This window comes from Nerophis ophidion, linkage group LG12 (assembly GCF_033978795.1).
Source record: "Nerophis ophidion isolate RoL-2023_Sa linkage group LG12, RoL_Noph_v1.0, whole genome shotgun sequence".
Lineage (NCBI taxonomy): Eukaryota > Metazoa > Chordata > Actinopteri > Syngnathiformes > Syngnathidae > Nerophis > Nerophis ophidion.
This window is the reverse complement of record NC_084622.1, coordinates 61272178-61294709: the sequence shown is the minus strand read 5'-3', so window position 1 is coordinate 61294709 and position 22532 is coordinate 61272178. Positions and strand designations below refer to the sequence as shown.

At 42.4% G+C, this 22532-nt stretch overlaps 1 protein-coding gene across 1 annotated transcript in view; it reads left to right on the top strand.

Moving 5' to 3' along the window:
- LOC133563657 (potassium/sodium hyperpolarization-activated cyclic nucleotide-gated channel 3-like) overlaps window positions 1-22532 on the top strand; it is a 71598-nt gene that overhangs the window by 27705 nt on the left and 21361 nt on the right. The window contains exons 4-5 of the mRNA XM_061917917.1: window positions 4169-4387; window positions 18093-18239. Coding sequence (XP_061773901.1) covers window positions 4169-4387; window positions 18093-18239 — 366 coding nt within the window. The remainder of the gene's footprint in view (window positions 1-4168; window positions 4388-18092; window positions 18240-22532) is intronic.

Below are 22532 nucleotides of genomic sequence, written 5' to 3'. Positions count from 1 at the left end.
CCGTTTCCATATGAGTTGGGAAATTGTGTTCGATTTAAATATAAACAGAATACAATGATTTGCAAATCCTTTTCAAGCCATATTCAGTTGAATATGCTACAAAGACAACATATTTCATGTTCAAACTCATTAACTTTATTTGTTTCTTTGCAAATAATCATTAAGTGCCAGCAACATGTGACAAAGAAGTTGGGAAAGGTGGCAATAAATACTGATAAAGTTGAGGAATGCTCATCAAACACTTATTTGGAACATCCCACAGGTGTGCAGGCTAATTGGGAACAGGTGGGTGCCATGATTGGCTATAAAAACAGCTTCCTAAAAAAATGCTCAGTCTTTCACCAGAAAGGATGGGGCGAGGTACACCCCTTTGTCCACAACTGCGTGAGCAAATAGTCAAACAGTTTAAGAACAACATTTCTCAAAGTGCAATTGCAAGAAATTTAGGGATTTCAACATCTACGCTCCATAATATCATCAAAAGGTTCAGAGAATCTGGAGAAATCACTCCACGTAAGCGGCATGGCCGGAAACCAACATTGAATGACCGTGACCTTCCATCCCTCTGACGGCACTGTATCAAAAACCCACATCAATCTCTAAAGGATATCACCACATGGGCTCAGGAACACTTCAGAAAAACCACTGTCACTAAATACAGTTGGTTGCTAACCCTTCACAATGTGTGGCACATTATGAAGCGTAAAATACGACAGCGGAGACTGTTGAAGGACTGAAGCTCTACATAAAACAAGAATGGGAAAGAATTCCACTTTTAAAGCTTCAACAATTAGTTTTCTCAGTTCCCAAACGTTTATTGAGAGTTGTTACTCAGTGGCCTAGTGGTTAGAGTGTCCGCCCTGAGATGGGGAGGTCGTGAGTTCAAACCCCAGCTGAGTCATACCAAAAACTATAAAAATGGGAGCCATTACCTCCCTGCTTGGCACTCAGCATTAAGGGTTGGAATTGGGGTTTAAATCACCAAAAATGATACCCGGGCGCGGCACCACTGCTGCCTACTGCTCCCCTCACCTCCCAGGGGGTGATCAAGCGTGATGGGTCAAATGCAGAGAATAACATCTAGTGTGTGTGTGACAATCATAAGTACTTTAACTTTAACTTTAAAAGAAAAGGTGATGTAACACAGTGGTGAACATGCCCTTTCCCAACTACTTTGGCACGTGTTGCAGCCATGAAATTCTAAGTTAATTATTATTTGCAAGGAAAACAAATAGTTCATGAGTTTGAACATCAAATATGTTGTCTTTGTAGCATATTCAACTGAATATGGGTTGAAAAGGATTTGCAAATCATTGTATTCTGTTTATATTTACATCTAACACAATTTCCCAACTCATATGGAAACAGGGTTTGTATAAAACAATCTTGCCTTCCTTCCTCCAAATGAGGTGTTTGGTATTCGCCCAACTTGTGGCATTTTTCCAATTGGAGACGTAAGCGGGTATGTCCATAAATGATAGAAATTTACTCGACCAGCTTTTACCGCCGGGTCAAAGTCGTGACGTCACGAGTGACGCTTACCCTGTCATCTTTTTCAAAATCGCGGAGGAGTTTTTTTTTTGCTTTCACTAAGTGTAAACCAGGGGTCTTGTTCCACAGCCCTACAGATCACACTGATGGTTGTGATATAAAACCACTTGTCTTTAACACTCTTACTAATATGCGCCACACTCTGTGAACCCACGCCAAACACATTTCTGGAGAACATTGGCTCTGTAACACATTACAAACGCAACAGAATAATTACCCAGATTTCCAATGCATCCATGACTCTTAGCTATATTATACACCCGCTAGCACCATATATATTTCTTGATTGGATTATCCAGAGAATAGTGCTCGATACCGTGGTAGAGCGCAATATGTAGGTGTGGGAAAAATCACAAGACTACTTCATCTCTACAGATTAAGGGGTTCCCTCAATCATCAGGAGATGATTGAGGGAACCCCTCATGAAACAGTTCTGTAGAGATGAAGTATTCTTGTGATTTTTCCCACACATACATATATACACATATATATATGTGTCTATTTAACATTATATATATATATATATATATACTTGAATTTCTAGCTAAATTCTAGCTATAAATAAACTCCTCCCCCCTTAACCCCACTCCTTGGCCCGCCTCGCCCACCTCAAATAGTGATAGTGAGAGTCCAGTCCATAGTGGATCTAACACAATAGTGAGAGTCCAGTCCATAGTGGATCTAACATAATAGTGAGAGTCCAGTCCATAGTGGATCTAACACAATAGTGAGAGTCCAGTCCATAGTGGATCTAACATAATAGTGAGAGTCCAGTCCATAGTGGATCTAACATAATAGTGAGAGTCCAGTCCATAGTGGATCTAACATAATAGTGAGAGTCCAGTCCATAGTGGATCTAACCTAATAGTGAGAGTCCAGTCCATAGTGGATCTAACATAATAGTGAGAGTCCAGTCCATAGTGGATCCAACACAATCGTGAGAGTCCAGTCCATAGTGGATCTAACATAATAGTGAGAGTCCAGTCCATAGTGGATCTAACATAATAGTGAGAGTCCAGTCCATAGTGGATCTAACATAATAGTGAGAGTCCAGTCCATAGTGGATCTAACATAATAGTGAGAGTCCAGTCCATAGTGGATCTAACATAATAGTGAGAGTCCAGTCCATAGTGGATCTAACACAATAGTGAGAGTCCAGTCCATAGTGGATCCAACATAATAGTGAGAGTCCAGTCCATAGTGGATCTAACATAATAGTGAGAGTCCAGTCCACAGTGGATCTAACATAAAAGTGAGAGTCCAGTCCATAGTGGATCTAACATACTAGTGTGAGAGTCCAGTCCATAGTGGATCTAACATAATAGTGAGAGTCCAGTCCATAGTGGATCTAACATAATAGTGAGAGTCCAGTCCATAGTGGATCTAACATAAAAGTGAGAGTCCAGTCCATAGTGGATCTAACATAATAGTGTGAGAGTCCAGTCCATAGTGGATCTAACATAATAGTGAGAGTCCAGTCCATAGTGGATCTAACATAATAGTGAGAGTCCAGTCCATAGTGGATCTAACATAATAGTGAGAGTCCAGTCCATAGTGGATCTAACATAATAGTGAGAGTCCAGTCCATAGTGGATCTAACATAATAGTGAGAGTCCAGTCCATAGTGGATCTAACATAATAGTGAGAGTCCAGTCCATAGTGGATCTAACATAATAGTGAGAGTCCAGTCCATAGTGGATCCAACACAATAGTGAGAGTCCAGTCCATAGTGGATCTAACATAATAGTGAGAGTCTAGTCCATAGTGGATCTAACATAATAGTGAGCGTCCAGTCCATAGTGGATCTAACATAATAGTGAGAGTCCAGTCCATAGTGGATCTAACATAATAGTGAGAGTCCAGTCCATAGTGGATCTAACATAATAGTGAGAGTCCAGTCCATAGTGGATCTAACACAATAGTGAGAGTCCAGTCCATAGTGGATCTAACATAATAGTGAGAGTCCAGTCCATAGTGGATCTAACATAATAGTGAGAGTCCAGTCCATAGTGGATCTAACATAATAGTGAGAGTCCAGTCCATAGTGGATCTAACATAATAGTGAGAGTCCAGTCCATAGTGGATCTAACATAATAGTGAGAGTCCAGTCCATAGTGGATCTAACATAATAGTGAGAGTCCAGTCCATAGTGGATCTAACACAATAGTGAGAGTCCAGTCCATAGTGGATCTAACATAATAGTGAGAGTCCAGTCCATAGTGGATCTAACATAATAGTGAGAGTCCAGTCCATAGTGGATCTAACATAATAGTGTGAGAGTCCAGTCAATTGTGGATCTAACATAATAGTGAGAGTCCAGTCCATAGTGGATCTAACATAATAGTGAGAGTCCAGTCCATAGTGGATCTAACATAATAGTGAGAGTCCAGTCCATAGTGAGGCCAGCAGGAAGTTGAACCATTCAGGTCCTCTACAGGCCATTATAAGTAATATATTCTTCTGTTTGTCGGATGTGTATTTCAAGTTTATTCCACCAAGTAAATGTGTTTGTGTGCATTGATCTGCAGGAATGGCCAGCATGTTCTTGGCAGTGTCCCGACATTTTTGTTCGAATGCTAAGCGTTTTATTTTCTTGTGACTGTGTGGTGGCCCGCAGAACGACACGTGGGGTCAGCAGTACTCCTACGCCCTGTTCAAGGCCATGAGCCACATGCTGTGCATCGGCTACGGCTTGTACCCGCCCATCGGCATGGCCGACGTCTGGCTCACCATCCTCAGCATGATCGTGGGCGCCACCTGCTTCGCCATGTTTGTGGGCCACGCCACCGCCCTCATTCAGTCCCTGGACTCTTCCAGGAGGCAGTACCAAGAAAAGGTAATGGAGTGTGCAGCCGGACTGACTGATGGTGAATGTGACCTTGCAGCTTTATTGGAGGGGAGCGTCTGTGCAGTGCTTACTGTACATAACCCCGACACTACTGTACATAACCCTGACACTACTGTACATAACCCCGACACTACTGTACATAACCATGACACTACTGTACATAACCCTGACACTACTGTACATAACCCTGACACTACTGTACATAACCATGACACTACTGTACATAACCCTGACACTACTGTACATAACCATGACACTACTGTACATAACCATGACACTACTGTACATAACCATAACACTACTGTACATAACATGACACAACTGTACATAACCATGACACTACTGTACATAACCCCGGCACTACTGTACATAACCAGGACACTACTGTACATAACCATGACACTACTGTACATAACCCTGACACTACTGTACATAACCCCGACACTACTGTACATAACCATGACACTACTGTACATAACCCTGACACTACTGTACATAACCCTGACACTACTGTACATAACCATGACACTACTGTACATAACCCTGACACTACTGTACATAACCATGACACTACTGTACATAACCATGACACTACTGTACATAACCATAACACTACTGTACATAACATGACACAACTGTACATAACCATGACACTACTGTACATAACCCCGGCACTACTGTACATAACCAGGACACTACTGTACATAACCATGACACTACTGTACATAACCATGACACTACTGTACATAACCATGACACTGCTGTACATAACCCTGACACCACTGTACATAACCATGACACTACTGTACATAACCATGACACTACTGTACATAACCATGACACTACTGTACATAACCCCGACACTACTGTACATAACCATGACACTACTGTACATAACCATGACACTACTGTACATAACCATGGCACTGCTGTACATAACCCTGACACTACTGTACATAACCATGACACTACTGTACATAACCATGACACTACTGTACATAACCCTGACACTACTGTACATAACCATGACACTACTGTACATAACCCCGGCACTACTGTACATAACCATGGCACTACTGTACATAACCATGACACAACTGTACATAACCATGGCACTACTGTACATAACCATGACTCTACTGTACATAACCATGACACAACTGTACATAACGCTGACACCACTGTACATTACCATGACACTACTGTACATAACCATGACACTACTGTACATAACCATGGCACTACTGTACATAACCATGACACTACTGTACATAACCATGGCACTACTGTACATAACCATGACACTACTGTACATAACCCCGACACTACTGTACATAACCCCGACACTACTGTACATAACCATGGCACTACTGTACATAACCATGACACTACTGTACATAACCATGGCACTACTGTACATAACCATGGCACTACTGTACATAACCATGACACTACTGTACATAACCCCGACACTACTGTACATAACCATGACACAACTGTACATAACCATGACACTACTGTACATAACCATGACACTACTGTACATAACCAATGCACTACTGTACATAACCATGACACTACTGTACATAACCCCGACACTACTGTACATAACTATGACACTACTGTACATAACCATGACACCACTGTACATAACCCCGACACTACTGTACATAACCATGACACTACTGTACATAACCATGACACAACTGTACATAACCATGACACTACTGTACATAACCCCGACACTACTGTACATAACCATGACACTACTGTACATAACCATGGCACTACTGTACATAACCATGGCACTACTGTACATAACCCCGACACCACTGTACATAACCATGACACTACTGTACATAACCATGACACTACTGTACATAACCATGGCACTACTGTACATAACCATGACACTACTGTACATAACCATGGCACTACTGTACATAACCATGACACCACTGTACATAACCATGACACTACTGTACATAACCATGGCACTACTGTACATAACCATGACACTACTGTACATAACCATGGCACTACTGTACATAACCATGGCACTACTGTACATAACCATGACACTACTGTACATAACCCCGACACTACTGTACATAACCATGACACAACTGTACATAACCATGACACTACTGTACATAACCATCACACTACTGTACATAACCGATGCACTACTGTACATAACCATGACACTACTGTACATAACCCCGACACTACTGTACATAACCATGACACTACTGTACATAACCATGACACCACTGTACATAACCCCGACACTACTGTACATAACCATGACACTACTGTACATAACCCTGACACTACTGTACATAACCCCGACACAACTGTACATAACCATGACACAACTGTACATAACCATGACACTACTGTACATAACCATGACACTACTGTACATAACCCTGACACTACTGTACATAACCATGACACTACTGTACATAACCATGACACAACTGTACATAACCATGACACTACTGTACATAACCATGACACTACTGTACATAACCCTGACACTACTGTACATAACCATGACACAACTGTACATAACCATGACACAACTGTACATAACCATGACACTACTGTACATAACCCAGACACTACTGTACATAACCATGACACTACTGCACATAACCCCGACACTACTGTACATAACCATGGCACTACTGTACATAGCCATGACTCTACTGTACATAACCATGACACTACTGTACATAACCATGACTCTACTGTACATAACCATGACACTACTGTACATAACCATGACACAACTGTACATAACCATGACACTACTGTACATAACCATGACACAACTGTACATAACCATGACACTACTGTACATAACCCTGACACTACTGTACATAACCATGACACTACTGTACATAACCCTGACACTACTGTACATAACCATGACACAAATGTACATAACCCCGACACTACTGTACATAACCATGACACAACTGTACATAACCATGACACTACTGTACATAACCATGACACAACTGTACATAACCATGACACTACTGTACATAACCATGACACTACTGTACATAACCATGACACAACTGTACATAACCATGACACTACTGTACATAACCCTGACACCACTGTACATAACCATGACACTACTGTACATAACCCTGACACTACTGTACATAACCATGACACAACTGTACATAACGATGACACTACTGTACATAACCCCGACACTACTGTACATAACCATGAAACAACTGTACATAACCATGACACTATTGTACATAACCCCGACACTACTGTACATAACCATGACACTACTGTACATAACCATGGCACTACTGTACATAACCATGACACTACTGTACATAACCATGACACAACTGTACATAACCATGGCACTACTGTACATAACCATGACACTACTGTACATAACCCTGACACTACTGTACATAACCATGACACAACTGTACATAACGATGACACTACTGTACATAACCCCGACACTACTGTACATAACCATGAAACAACTGTACATAACCATGACACTATTGTACATAACCCCGACACTACTGTACATAACCATGACACTACTGTACATAACCATGGCACTACTGTACATAACCATGACACAACTGTACATAACATGACACAACTGTACATAACCATGACACTACTGTACATAACCCCGACACAACTGTACATAACCCCGACACTACTGTACATAACCCCGGCACTACTGTACATAACCATGACACCACTGTACATAACCATGACACTACTGTACATAACCATGACACAACTGTACATAACCATGACACTACTGTACATAACCGTGACACTACTGTACATAACCCCGACACTACTGTACATAACATGACACAACTGTACATAACCATGACACTACTGTACTTAACATGACACAACTGTACATAACCATGACACTACTGTACATAACCCTGACACTACTGTACATAACCATGACACTACTGTACATAACCCTGACACTACTGTACATAACCATGACACAACTGTACATAACCATGACACTACTGTACATAACCCCGACACTACTGTACATAACCATGACACTACTGCACATAACCATGGCACTACTGTACATAACCATGACACTACTGTACATAACATGACACAACTGTACATAACCATGACACTACCGTACATAACCATGACACTACTGTACATAACCCTGACACTACTGTACATAACATGACACAACTGTACATAACCATGGCACTACTGTACATAACCATGACACTACTGTACATAACCCCGACACTACTGTACATAACATGACACAACTGTACATAACCATGGCACTACTGTACATAACCCCGACACTACTGTACATAACCATGACACTACTGTACATAACCCTGACACTACTGTACATAACCATGACACAACTGTACATAACCATGACACTAATGTACATAATCCCGACACTACTGTACATAACCATGACACTACTGTACATAACCATGACACAACTGTACATAACCATGACACTACTGTACATAACCATGACACTACTGTACATAACCCTGACACCACTGTACATAACCATGACACTACTGTACATAACCCTGACACTACTGTACATAACCATGACACAACTGTACATAACGATGACACAACTGTACATAACCCCGACACTACTGTACATAACCATGGCACTACTGTACATAACCATGACACTACTGTACATAACATGACACAACTGTACATAACCATGACACTACTGTACATAACCCCGACACAACTGTACATAACCCCGGCACTACTGTACATAACCATGACACCACTGTACATAACCATGACACTACTGTACATAACCATGACACAACTGTACATAACCATGACACTACTGTACATAACCGTGACACTACTGTACATAACCCCGACACTACTGTACATAACATGACACAACTGTACATAACCATGGCACTACTGTACATAACATGACACAACTGTACATAACCATGACACAACTGTACATAACCCTGACACTACTGTACATAACCATGACACTACTGTACATAACCCTGACACTACTGTACATAACCATGACACAACTGTACATAACCATGACACTACTGTACATAACCCCGACACTACTGTACATAACCATGACACAACTGTACATAACCATGACACTACTGTACATAACCCTGACACCACTGTACATAACCATGACACTACTGTACATAACCCTGACACTACTGTACATAACCATGACACTACTGTACATAACCATGACACAACTGTACATAACGATGACACTACTGTACATAACCCCGACACTACTGTACATAACCATGAAACAACTGTACATAACCATGACACTACTGTACATAACCCCGACACTACTGTACATAACCATGGCACTACTGTACATAACCCTGAAACTACTGTACATAACCATGACACAACTGTACATAACCATGGCACTACTGTACATAACCATGACTCTACTGTACATAACCATGACACAACTGTACATAACCATGACACAACTGTACATAACCATGACACTACTGTACATAACCATGACACAACTCTACATAACCCCGACACTACTGCACATAACCATGACACTACTGTACATAACCATGACACTACTGTACATAACCCCGACACTACTGTACATAACCATGGCACTACTGTACATAACCCTGACACTACTGTACATAACGATGACACTACTGTACATAACCCCGACACTACTGTACATAACCATGAAACAACTGTACATAACCATGACACTATTGTACATAACCCCGACACTACTGTACATAACCATGGCACTACTGTACATAACCCTGACACTACTGTACATAACCCCGACACCACTGTACATAACCATGACACTACTGTACATAACCATGGCACTACTGTACATAACATGACACAACTGTACATAACCATGACACTACTGTACATAACCATGACACTACTGTACATAACCCTGACACTACTGTACATAACCATGGCACTACTGTACATAACCATGACACTACTGTACATAACCCCGACACTACTGTACATAACATGACACAACTGTACATAACCATGGCACTACTGTACATAACCCCGACACTACTGTACATAACCATGACACTACTGTACATAACCCTGACACTACTGTACATAACCATGACACAACTTTACATAACCATGACACTAATGTACATAACCCCGACACTACTGTACATAACCATGACACAACTGTACATAACCATGACACTACTGTACATAACCATGACACAACTGTACATAACCATGACACTACTGTACATAACCATGACACTACTGTACATAACCCTGACACCACTGTACATAACCATGACACTACTGTACATAACCCTGACACTACTGTACATAACCATGACACAACTGTACATAACGATGACACTACTGTACATAACCCCGACACTACTGTACATAACCATGAAACAACTGTACATAACCATGACACTACTGTACATAACCATGGCACTACTGTACATAACCCTGACACTACTGTACATAACCCCGACACTACTGTACATAACCATGACACCACTGTACATAACCATGGCACTACTGTACATAACCCTGACACTACTGTACATAACCCCGACACTACTGTACATAACCATGACACTACTGTACATAACCATGGCACTACTGTACATAACCATGACACTACTGTACATAACATGACACAACTGTACATAACTATGACACTACTATACATAACCCCGACACAACTGTACATAACCCCGACACTACTGTACATAACCCCGGCACTACTGTACATAACCATGACACCACTGTACATAACCATGACACTACTGTACATAACCATGACACAACTGTACATAACCATGACACTACTGTACATAACCGTGACACTACTGTACATAACCCCGCCACTACTGTACATAACATGACACAACTGTACATAACCATGGCACTACTGTACATAACATGACACAACTGTACATAACCATGTCACTACCGTACATAACCCTGACACTACTGTACATAACCCCGACACTACTGTACATAACCATGACACTACTGTACATAACCCTGACACTACTGTACATAACCATGACACAACTGTACATAACCATGACACTACTGTACATAACCCCGACTTTACTGTACATAACCATGACACAACTGTACATAACCATGACACTACTGTACATAACCCTGACACCACTGTACATAACCATGACACTACTGTACATAACCCTGACACTACTGTACATAACCATGACACTACTGTACATAACCATGACACAACTGTACATAACGATGACACTACTGTACATAACCCCGACACTACTGTACATAACCATGAAACAACTGTACATAACCATGACACTACTGTACATAACCCCGACACTACTGTACATAACCATGGCACTACTGTACATAACCCTGACACTACTGTACATAACCATGACACAACTGTACATAACCATGGCACAACTGTACATAACCATGACTCTACTGTACATAACCATGACACAACTGTACATAACCATGACACAACTGTACATAACCATGACACTACTGTACATAACCATGACACAACTCTACATAACCCCGACACTACTGTACATAACCATGACACTACTGTACATAACCATGACACTACTGTACATAACCCCGACACTACTGTACATAGCCATGGCACTACTGTACATAACCCTGACACTACTGTACATAACCATGGCACTACTGTACATAACCATGACACAACTGTGCATAACCATGACACTACTGTACATAACCCTGACACTACTGTGCATAACCATGACACTACTGTACATAACCATGACACTACTGTACATAACCATGACACAACTGTACATAACCATGACACTACTGTACATAACCCTGACACTACTGTACATAACCATGACACTACTGTACAAAACCCTGACACTACTGTACATAACCATGACACTACTGTACATAACCATGACACAACCGTACATAACCATGACACTACTGTACATAACCCTGACACTACTGTACATAACCATGACACAACTGTACATAACCATGACAACTGTACATAACCATGACACTACTGTACATAACCCTCACACTACTGTACATAACCATGACACTACTGTACATAACCCTGACACAACTGTACATAACCATGACACTACTGTACATAACCATGACAACTGTACATAACCATGACACAACTGTACATAACCATGACACTACTGTACATAACCATGACACTACTGTACATAACCATGACACTACTGTACATAACCCTGACACTACTGTACATAACCATGACACAACTGTACATAACCCTGACACTACTGTACATAACCATGACAACTGTACATAACCATGACACAACTGTACATAACCATGACACTACTGTACATAACCATGACAACTGTACATAACCATGACACTACTGTACATAACCATGACACAACTGCACATAACCATGACACTACTGTACATAACCATGACAACTGTACATAACCATGACACAACTGTACATAACCATGGCACTACTGTACATAACCATGACTCTACTGTACATAACCATGACACTACCGTACATAACAATGACACAACTGTACATAACCCTGACACTACTGTACATAACCATGACACTACTGTACATAACCTTGACACTACTGTACATAACCATGACACTACTGTACATAACCCTGACACAACTGTACATAACCCTGACACTACTGTACATAACCATGACACTACTGTACATAACCTTGACACTACTGTACATAACCATGACACAACTGTGCATAACCATGACACTACTGTACATAACCCTGACACTACTGTGCATAACCATGACACCACTGTACATAACCATGACACTACTGTACATAACCATGACACAACTGTACATAACCATGACACTACTGTACATAACCCTGACACTACTGTACATAACCATGACACTACTGTACAAAACCCTGACACTACTGTACATAACCATGACACTACTGTACATAACCATGACACAACTGTACATAACCATGACACTACTGTACATAACCCTGACACTACTGTACATAACCATGACACAACTGTACATAACCATGACACTACTGTACATAACCATGACAACTGTACATAACCATGACACTACTGTACATAACCCTCACACTACTGTACATAACCATGACACTACTGTACATAACCCTGACACAACTGTACATAACCATGACACTACTGTACATAACCATGACAACTGTACATAACCATGACACAACTGTACATAACCATGACACTACTGTACATAACCATGACACTACTGTACATAACCCTGACACTACTGTACATAACCCTGACACTACTGTACATAACCATGACACAACTGTACATAACCATGACACTACTGTACATAACCATGACAACTGTACATAACCATGACACAACTGTACATAACCATGACACTACTGTACATAACCATGACAACTGTACATAACCATGACACTACTGTACATAACCATGACACAACTGTACATAACCATGACACTACTGTACATAACCATGACACTACTGTACATAACCCTGACACTACTGTACATAACCATGACAACTGTACATAACCATGACACTACTGTACATAACCATGACACTACTGTACATAACCCCGACACTACTGTACATAACCCAGACACTACTGTACATAACCATGACACTGCTGTACATAACCCTGACACTACTGTACATAACCATGACACTACTGTATATAACCATGACACTACTGTACATAACCCTGACACAACTGTACATAACCATGACACTACTGTACATAACCATGACACAACTGTACATAACCATGACACTACTGTACATAACCATGACACTACTGTACATAACCCTGACACTACTGTACATAACCCGACACTACTGTACATAACCATGACACAGCTGTACATAACCCTGACACTACTGTACATAATCATGGCACTACTGTACATAACCAGGACTCTACTGTACATAACCATGACACTACTTTACATAACCATGACACAACTGTACATAACCATGACACTACTGTACATAACCATGACACAACTGTACATAACCATGACACTACTGTACATAACCATGGCACTACTGCACATAACCATGACACTACTGTACATAACCATGACACTACTGTACATAACCCTGACACTACTGTACATAACCATGACACAACTGTACATAACCATGACACTACTGTACATAACCCTGACACTACTGTACATAACCCCGACACAACTGTACATAACCATGAAACAACTGTACATAACCATGACACTACTGTACATAACCATGACACTACTTTACATAACCCTGACACTACTGTACATAACCATGACACTACTGTACATAACCATGACACAACTGTACATAACCATGACACAACTGTACATAACCCTGACACTACTGTACATAACCCCGACACTACTGTACATAACCATGACACAACTGTACATAACCATGACACTACTGTACATAACCCTGACACTACTGTACATAACCATGACACTACTGTACATAACCATGGCACTACTGTACATAACCATGACACTACTGTACATAACCCTGACACTACTGTACATAACCATGACACAACTGTACATAACCATGGCACTACTGTACATACCATGACACTACTGTACATAACCATGACACTACTGTACATAACCATGGCACTACTGTACATAACCATGACACTACTGTACATAACCATGACACTAGTGTACATAAGCATGACACTACTGTACATAACCCTGACACTACTGTACATAACCCCGACACAACTGTACATAACCATGACACAACTGTACATAACCCTGACACAACTGTACATAACCATAACACTACTGTACATAACAATGGCACCACTGTACATAACCATGACACTACTGTACATAACCATGACACAACTGTACATAACCATGACACTACTGTACATAACCATGACACTACTGTACATAACCCTGACACTACTGTACATAACCATGACACAACTGTACATAACCATGACACTACTGTACATAACCATGACACTACTGTACATAACCATGGCACTACTGTACATAACCATGACACTACTGTACATAACCCTGACACTACTGTACATAACCCTGACACAACTGTACATAACCATGGCACTACTGTACATAACCATGACACTACTGTACATAACCATGACACTACTGTACATAACCATGGCACTACTGTACATAACCATGACACTACTGTACATAACCATGACACTAGTGTACATAAGCATGACACTACTGTACATAACCCTGACACTACTGTACATAACCCCGACACAACTGTACATAACCATGACACAACTGTACATAACCCTGACACTACTGTACATAACCATGACACTACTGTACATAACCATGGCACCACTGTACATAACCATGACACTACTGTACATAACCATGACACAACTGTACATAACCATGACACTACTGTACATAACCATGACACTACTGTACATAACCCTGACACTACTGTACATAACCATGACACAACTGTACATAACCATGACACTACTGTACATAACCATGGCACTACTGTACATAACCATGACACTACTGTACATAACCCTGACACTACTGTACATAACCATGACACAACTGTACATAACCATGACACTACTGTACATAACCATGGCACTACTGTACATAACCATGACACTAATGTACATAACCCTGACACTACTGTACATAACCATGACACAACTGTACATAACCCCGACACTACTGTACATAATCATGACACAACTGTACATAACCATGACACTACTGTACATAACCATGACACTACTGTACATAACCCCGACACTACTGTACATAACCATGACACAACTGTACATAACCCCGACACTACTGTACATAACCATGACACAACTGTACATAACCATGACATTACTGTACATAACCCTGACACTACTGTACATAACCATGACACAACTGTACATAACCATGACACTACTGTACATAACCATGACATTAGTGTACATAAGCATGACACTACTGTACATAACCATGACACTACTGTACATAACCCTGACACTACTGTACATAACCATGACAGTACTGTACATAACCATGACACAACTGTACATAACCCCGACACTACTGTACATAACCATGACACAACTTTACATAACCATGACACTACTGTACATAACCATGACACTACTGTACATAACCCTGGTACATCATCACTTCTCTGTCTATGAAAGATCTGACATTTAGTTGTTTTTAGTGGGAATGTAAATAGTTTAAAACTGCCACCATCAAAACACTTTGAAGTCCACATTTTACAGTAACATTGATCTTAATCCTTTCTGGCCTCTCATTTGTTCATCTTTTCAATGTGTTTTTCAAACGGACTATTCTGGACCAGGCGTGGAGGTTGGAACATATTTATTAATCTAACTCAAGAAATCTTGGCAGGGCATGAGGTGAACAAACATCAATTATGAGGTGGGACTAACACAACTTATTTGGACACGGCATGAAGCGGACAACATGAACTATGGTATCGCGTGAAAACATTCAATGACGCAAGGCCGACTGACTGGCAAAGACAGGCTTAAATAAGGGTCTCCTGATAAGAGCAGGTGCCTGTCCCGAACACCAGAGGCAGGTGAAACTAATAAGTAACCAAACAAAACAAGGGAGCACAAACAGGAACTAAAAGAGTCCAAAAACTAATAACAAAATCCAAACCACAGATCATGACATAGGGCATGTATGGTATGCCCCTTGAGGAAAAAAAAAATAGCTGCTAAAATGTGAAAAGTTGCCCGTTGGAACTGCAAAAGATTGGCAAATATTTGTCAGGTTCAAACACTGATGACATCTATTAATCAAAGAAACAAGGAACCATGCAGAATTCCATTTAGCTCATGAGGAGAATGCATGGAGCTGCACACTTAGTCAAAGTCTAGCTCTACACTCTAAGGTACAGCTCCTGTGTCCCTCTATTCATTCAGGAGTTCCACGGTCAAGATCACTGACACCACCTCTGAAAGGAGCGGTCACGTATATTATGCAAAGCAGGTCTAGTACACACAATATGTGACGGAATGTGCTGAGGGCCTTGCAATTTCCTTGTTTCTGCTTCGTCTGCGTGCTGTCATCTTATCATCGTTGAAGTCCTTGAAGTCCTTGGCTGTTAGCGGGCTAAAACAAAGATAACATCTGCGGCTGAGGCCACCTCTCAGATAAGAAGTGTTGTCCTTGCACAGATAGAAAACATGCAGCTTGAGCACAATAGCTAAAAAGTATAGCAATGGACTTTAAGCATACTAAAGTGATAATATATATACTTGATTATTCTGACAATATTGAATCCAGACTTTTTTTAATAGCAGGACAAATGCAAATCCAGCTGTGTTTCTGCTGCTCTGCTGCAGGAGTGCACGGCTGAAGGACACAGCAGTTAATAGCATTAACTGCACGGCACAACTGTATTTGTTGACCCGCACTGTGGACAGGTTCCACAGATGGCCGACAGTTGAGTGTTAACATAATGAGGGACATCACAGTCCGTCCCTGAGCCAAACCATCAAACAGATTAGTAGATCACATTTGACATGACTTTGCAATGTTTGCCCTTCTCATCCCGGCAGTACAAACAGGTGGAGCAGTACATGTCCTTCCACAAGCTGCCCGCCGACACACGCCAGAGGATCCACGATTACTACGAGCACCGCTACCAGGGCAAGATGTTTGACGAGGAGAGCATTTTGGAGGAGCTGAATGAGCCGCTGCGAGAGGTCAGTGCGGCGGGTCCTAAATATGTCCATGGGAAGGGAAATGCAATCAAATCAATACTGATGTATCCTTGAACATGTCGATGTGGACACGCTGGGATAGGGCGCAGGGTTTTTTTGATATGGAGGAATTCCTTTTGATTTGTATTTCTGGTCTTGTCAGAAGGACAACACAGCAGTGCAGCTGGATCAAAAGAGACATCGGAGATGCTTTGCCAAACAAAAAGTTGCTTTATTACAAGCGAGTGTCATTATACAGGTCTGCAGTACTTGGAGGAGCTCGGGTCAAACATGAAGGTTTCCTAGCTTGGAGGAGCTGAACCCATCCATCCATCTATTAGGCACAGAATCCCAGACTTCCCTCTCCCCAGCCACTTGGTCCAGCTCTTCCCGGGGGATCCCGAGGCGTTCCCAGGCCAGCTGGGAGACATAGTCTTCCCAACGTGTCCTGGGTCTTCCCCGTGGCCTCCTACCGGTTGGACGTGCCCTAAACACCTCCCTAGGGAGGCGTTCGGGTGGCATCCTGACCAGATGCCCGAACCACCTCATCTGGCTCCTCTCCATGTGGAGGAGCAGCGGCTTTACTTTGAGTTCCTCCCGGATGGCAGAGCTTCTCACCCTGTAACTTCCTCCAAATAGCACAGACACAATGGCTTTCTTGAACTGATTTATCTGAAGGCTTCCTTTACCTTCAAATTCACTGTGAAAACTGTAATAAATAAAACCTAAAAATAAAAGCATGCACAGCATGCGGATCAAACATTTTTACCAACAAATGACAAACAAAAATCTTGTAGGCCTGCATGCTTCTTTTAGGAGGAAATTGTGATCTTCTGGCTCTTTTAGCCCAAACGCTTCAAGTCCTCGTGACACTTTTTAGTCTTTCTTACAATCAGCCGCTCTCTTTCTCCCTTCTCAATGCATCAGAGAAATCTTCACTCATACCCGGAAGTAGCTTCCTTACATGCGTCCACACACCAAACCATCCATCCATCCATCCATTTTCTACCGCTTATTCCCTTTCGGGGTCGCGGGGGGCGCTGGCGCCTATCTCAGCTACAATCGGGCGGAAGGCAGGGTACACCCTGGACAAGTCGCCAACTCATCGCAGGGCCAACACAGATAGACAGACAACATTCACACTCACATTCACACACTAGGGCCAATTTAGTGTTGCCAATCAACCTATCCCCAGGTGCATGTCTTTGGAAGTGGGAGGAAGCCGGAGTACCCGGAGGGAACCCACGCAGTCACGGGGAGAACATGCAAACTCCACACAGAAAGATCCCGAGCCTGGATTTGAACCCGGGACTGCAGGACCTTCGTATTGTGAGGCAGACGCACTAACCCCTCTGCCACCGTGAAGCCCACACCAAACCAGACACTTCAAAATAAAAGTATGGCCACAAACTTAACAAAAAGGCATGAAATTACATTTTAACCATAGTAACATAAAGCCTTCTTTTGAACTTTTATGCATTTTGATTTGAATTCCCTTTTATGAACTAGAGAAATAAAACAAATTATAATAATTATTAGTAGCAACAGTTCCACACCCTATTTCTACCCCAAACACACCTCAAAAGTGGTAAAAGAATGGCTAAATCAGGCTAGAATGAAGGTTTTAGAAAGGCCTTCCCAAAGTCCTGACTTAACCGTGTGGACAATGCTGAAGAAACAAGTCCATGTCAGATGTTGATATGCGGAGTAAACCCTCTTCATTCTCTAGCGGGGGACCTTTTTGTAGCAACACTTTTGCCCCACACTTGACAAATTACAATTGTATGTTTGACATCTTCCCACTTGAAGCTAAACCACCGCCAGACATTGAATCCCTGCTGTTTTTATTGGGTATTAATTCTTCCTTCATTTGTTACCAGATTGGCACCTTCATACTACCACTCGCATGACTCCTCTAGCATCACAGCTAACGTTACTCATGCTGCTACCTCTCTTTTCGCAAGGGCGTATACGTATGTGACGTGTGAGGTGACAGTATGTGAGGTGTGAGGTGACAGTATGTGAGGTGTGAGGTGACAGTATGTGAGGTGTGAGGTGACAGTATGTGACGTGTGAGGTGACAGTATGTGACGTGTGAGGTGACAGTATGTGAGGTGTGAGGTGACAGTATGTGAGGTGTGAGGTGACAGTATGTGACGTGTGAGGTGACAGTATGTGACGTGTGAGGTGACAGTATGTGACGTGTGAGGTGACAGTATGTGAGGTGTGAGGTGACAGTATGTGACGTGTGAGGTGACAGTATGTGAGGTGTGAGGTGACAGTATGTGACGTGTGAGGTGACAGTATGTGACGTGTGAGGTGACAGTATGTGAGGTGTGAGGTGACAGTATGTGAGGTGTGAGGTGACAGTATGTGAGGTGTGAGGTGACAGTATGTGAGGTGTGAGGTGACAGTATGTGACGTGTGAGGTGACAGTATGTGACGTGTGAGGTGACAGTATGTGAGGTGTGAGGTGACAGTATGTGAGGTGTGAGGTGACAGTATGTGACGTGTGAGGTGACAGTATGTGAGGTGTGAGGTGACAGTATGTGACGTGTGAGGTGACAGTATGTGACGTGTGAGGTGACAGTATGTGAGGTGTGAGGTGACAGTATGTGACGTGTGAGGTGACAGTATGTGAGGTGTGAGGTGACAGTATGTGAGGTGTGAGGTGACAGTATGTGACGTGTGAGGTGACAGTATGTGAGGTGTGAGGTGACAGTATGTGACGTGTGAGGTGACAGTATGTGACGTGTGAGGTGACAGTATGTGAGGTGTGAGGTGACAGTATGTGAGGTGTGAGGTGACAGTATGTGACGTGTGAGGTGACAGTATGTGACGTGTGAGGTGACAGTATGTGACGTGTGAGGTGACAGTATGTGACGTGTGAGGTGACAGTATGTGAGGTGACAGTATGTGACGTGTGAGGTGACAGTATGTGACGTGTGAGGTGACAGTATGTGACGTGTGAGGTGACAGTATGTGACGTGTGAGGTGACAGTATGTGACGTGTGAGGTGACAGTGTGTGACGTGTGAGGTGACAGTATGTGACGTGTGAGGTGACAGTATGTGAGGTGTGAGGTGACAGTATGTGAGGTGTGAGGTGACAGTATGTGAGGTGTGAGCTGACAGTATGTGAGGTGTGAGGTGACAGTATGTGAGGTGTGAGGTGACAGTATGTGACGTGTGAGGTGAGAGTATGTAACGTATGAGGTGACAGTATGTGACGTGTGAGGTGACAGTATGTGACGTGTGAGGTGACAGTATGTGAGGTGTGAGGTGACAGTATGTGACGTGTGAGGTGACAGTATGTGAGGTATGAGGTGACAGTATGTGACGTGTGATGTGACAGTATGTGACGTATGAGGTGACAGTATGTGACGTGTGAGGTGACAGTATGTGACGTGTGAGGTGACAGTATGTGACGTATGAGGTGACAGTATGTGACGTGTGAGGTGACAGTGTGTGACGTGTGAGGTGACAGTATGTGACGTATGAGGTGACAGTATGTGACGTGTGAGGTGACAGTATGTGAGGTGTGAGGTGACAGTATGTGACGTGTGAGGTAACAGTATGTTAGGTATGAGGTGACAGTATGTGACGTGTGAGGTGACAGTATGTGACGTGTGAGGTGACAGTATGTGACGTATGAGGTGACAGTATGTGACGTGTGAGGTGACAGTATGTGACGTGTGAGGTGACAGTATGTGATGTGTGAGGTGACAGTACTGTGACGTATGAGGTGACAGTATGTGACGTGTGAGGTGACAGTATGTGACGTGTGAGGTGACAGTATGGGACGTGTGAGGTGACAGTATGTGACGTGTGAGGTGACAGTATGTGACGTGCGAGGTGACAGTATGTGACGTGTGAGGTGACAGTATGTGACGTGTGAGGTGACAGTATGTGAGGTATGAGGTGACAGTATGTGACGTGTGAGGTGACAGTATGTGACGTGAGAGGTGACAGTATGTGACGTGTGAGGTGACAGTATGTGACGTGTGAGGTGACAGTATGTGAGGTATGAGGTGACAGTATGTGACGTGTGAGGTGACAGTATGTGACGTGTGAGGTGACAGTATGTGACGTGTGAGGTGACAGTATGTGACGTGTGAGGTGACAGTATGTGACGTGTGAGGTGACAGTATGTGACGTGTGAGGTGACAGTATGTGACGTGTGAGGTGACAGTATGTGAGGTGTGAGGTGACAGTATGTGAGGTGTGAGGTGACAGTGTGTGACGTGTGAGGTGACAGTATGTGACGTGTGAGGTGACAGTATGTGACGTATGAGGTG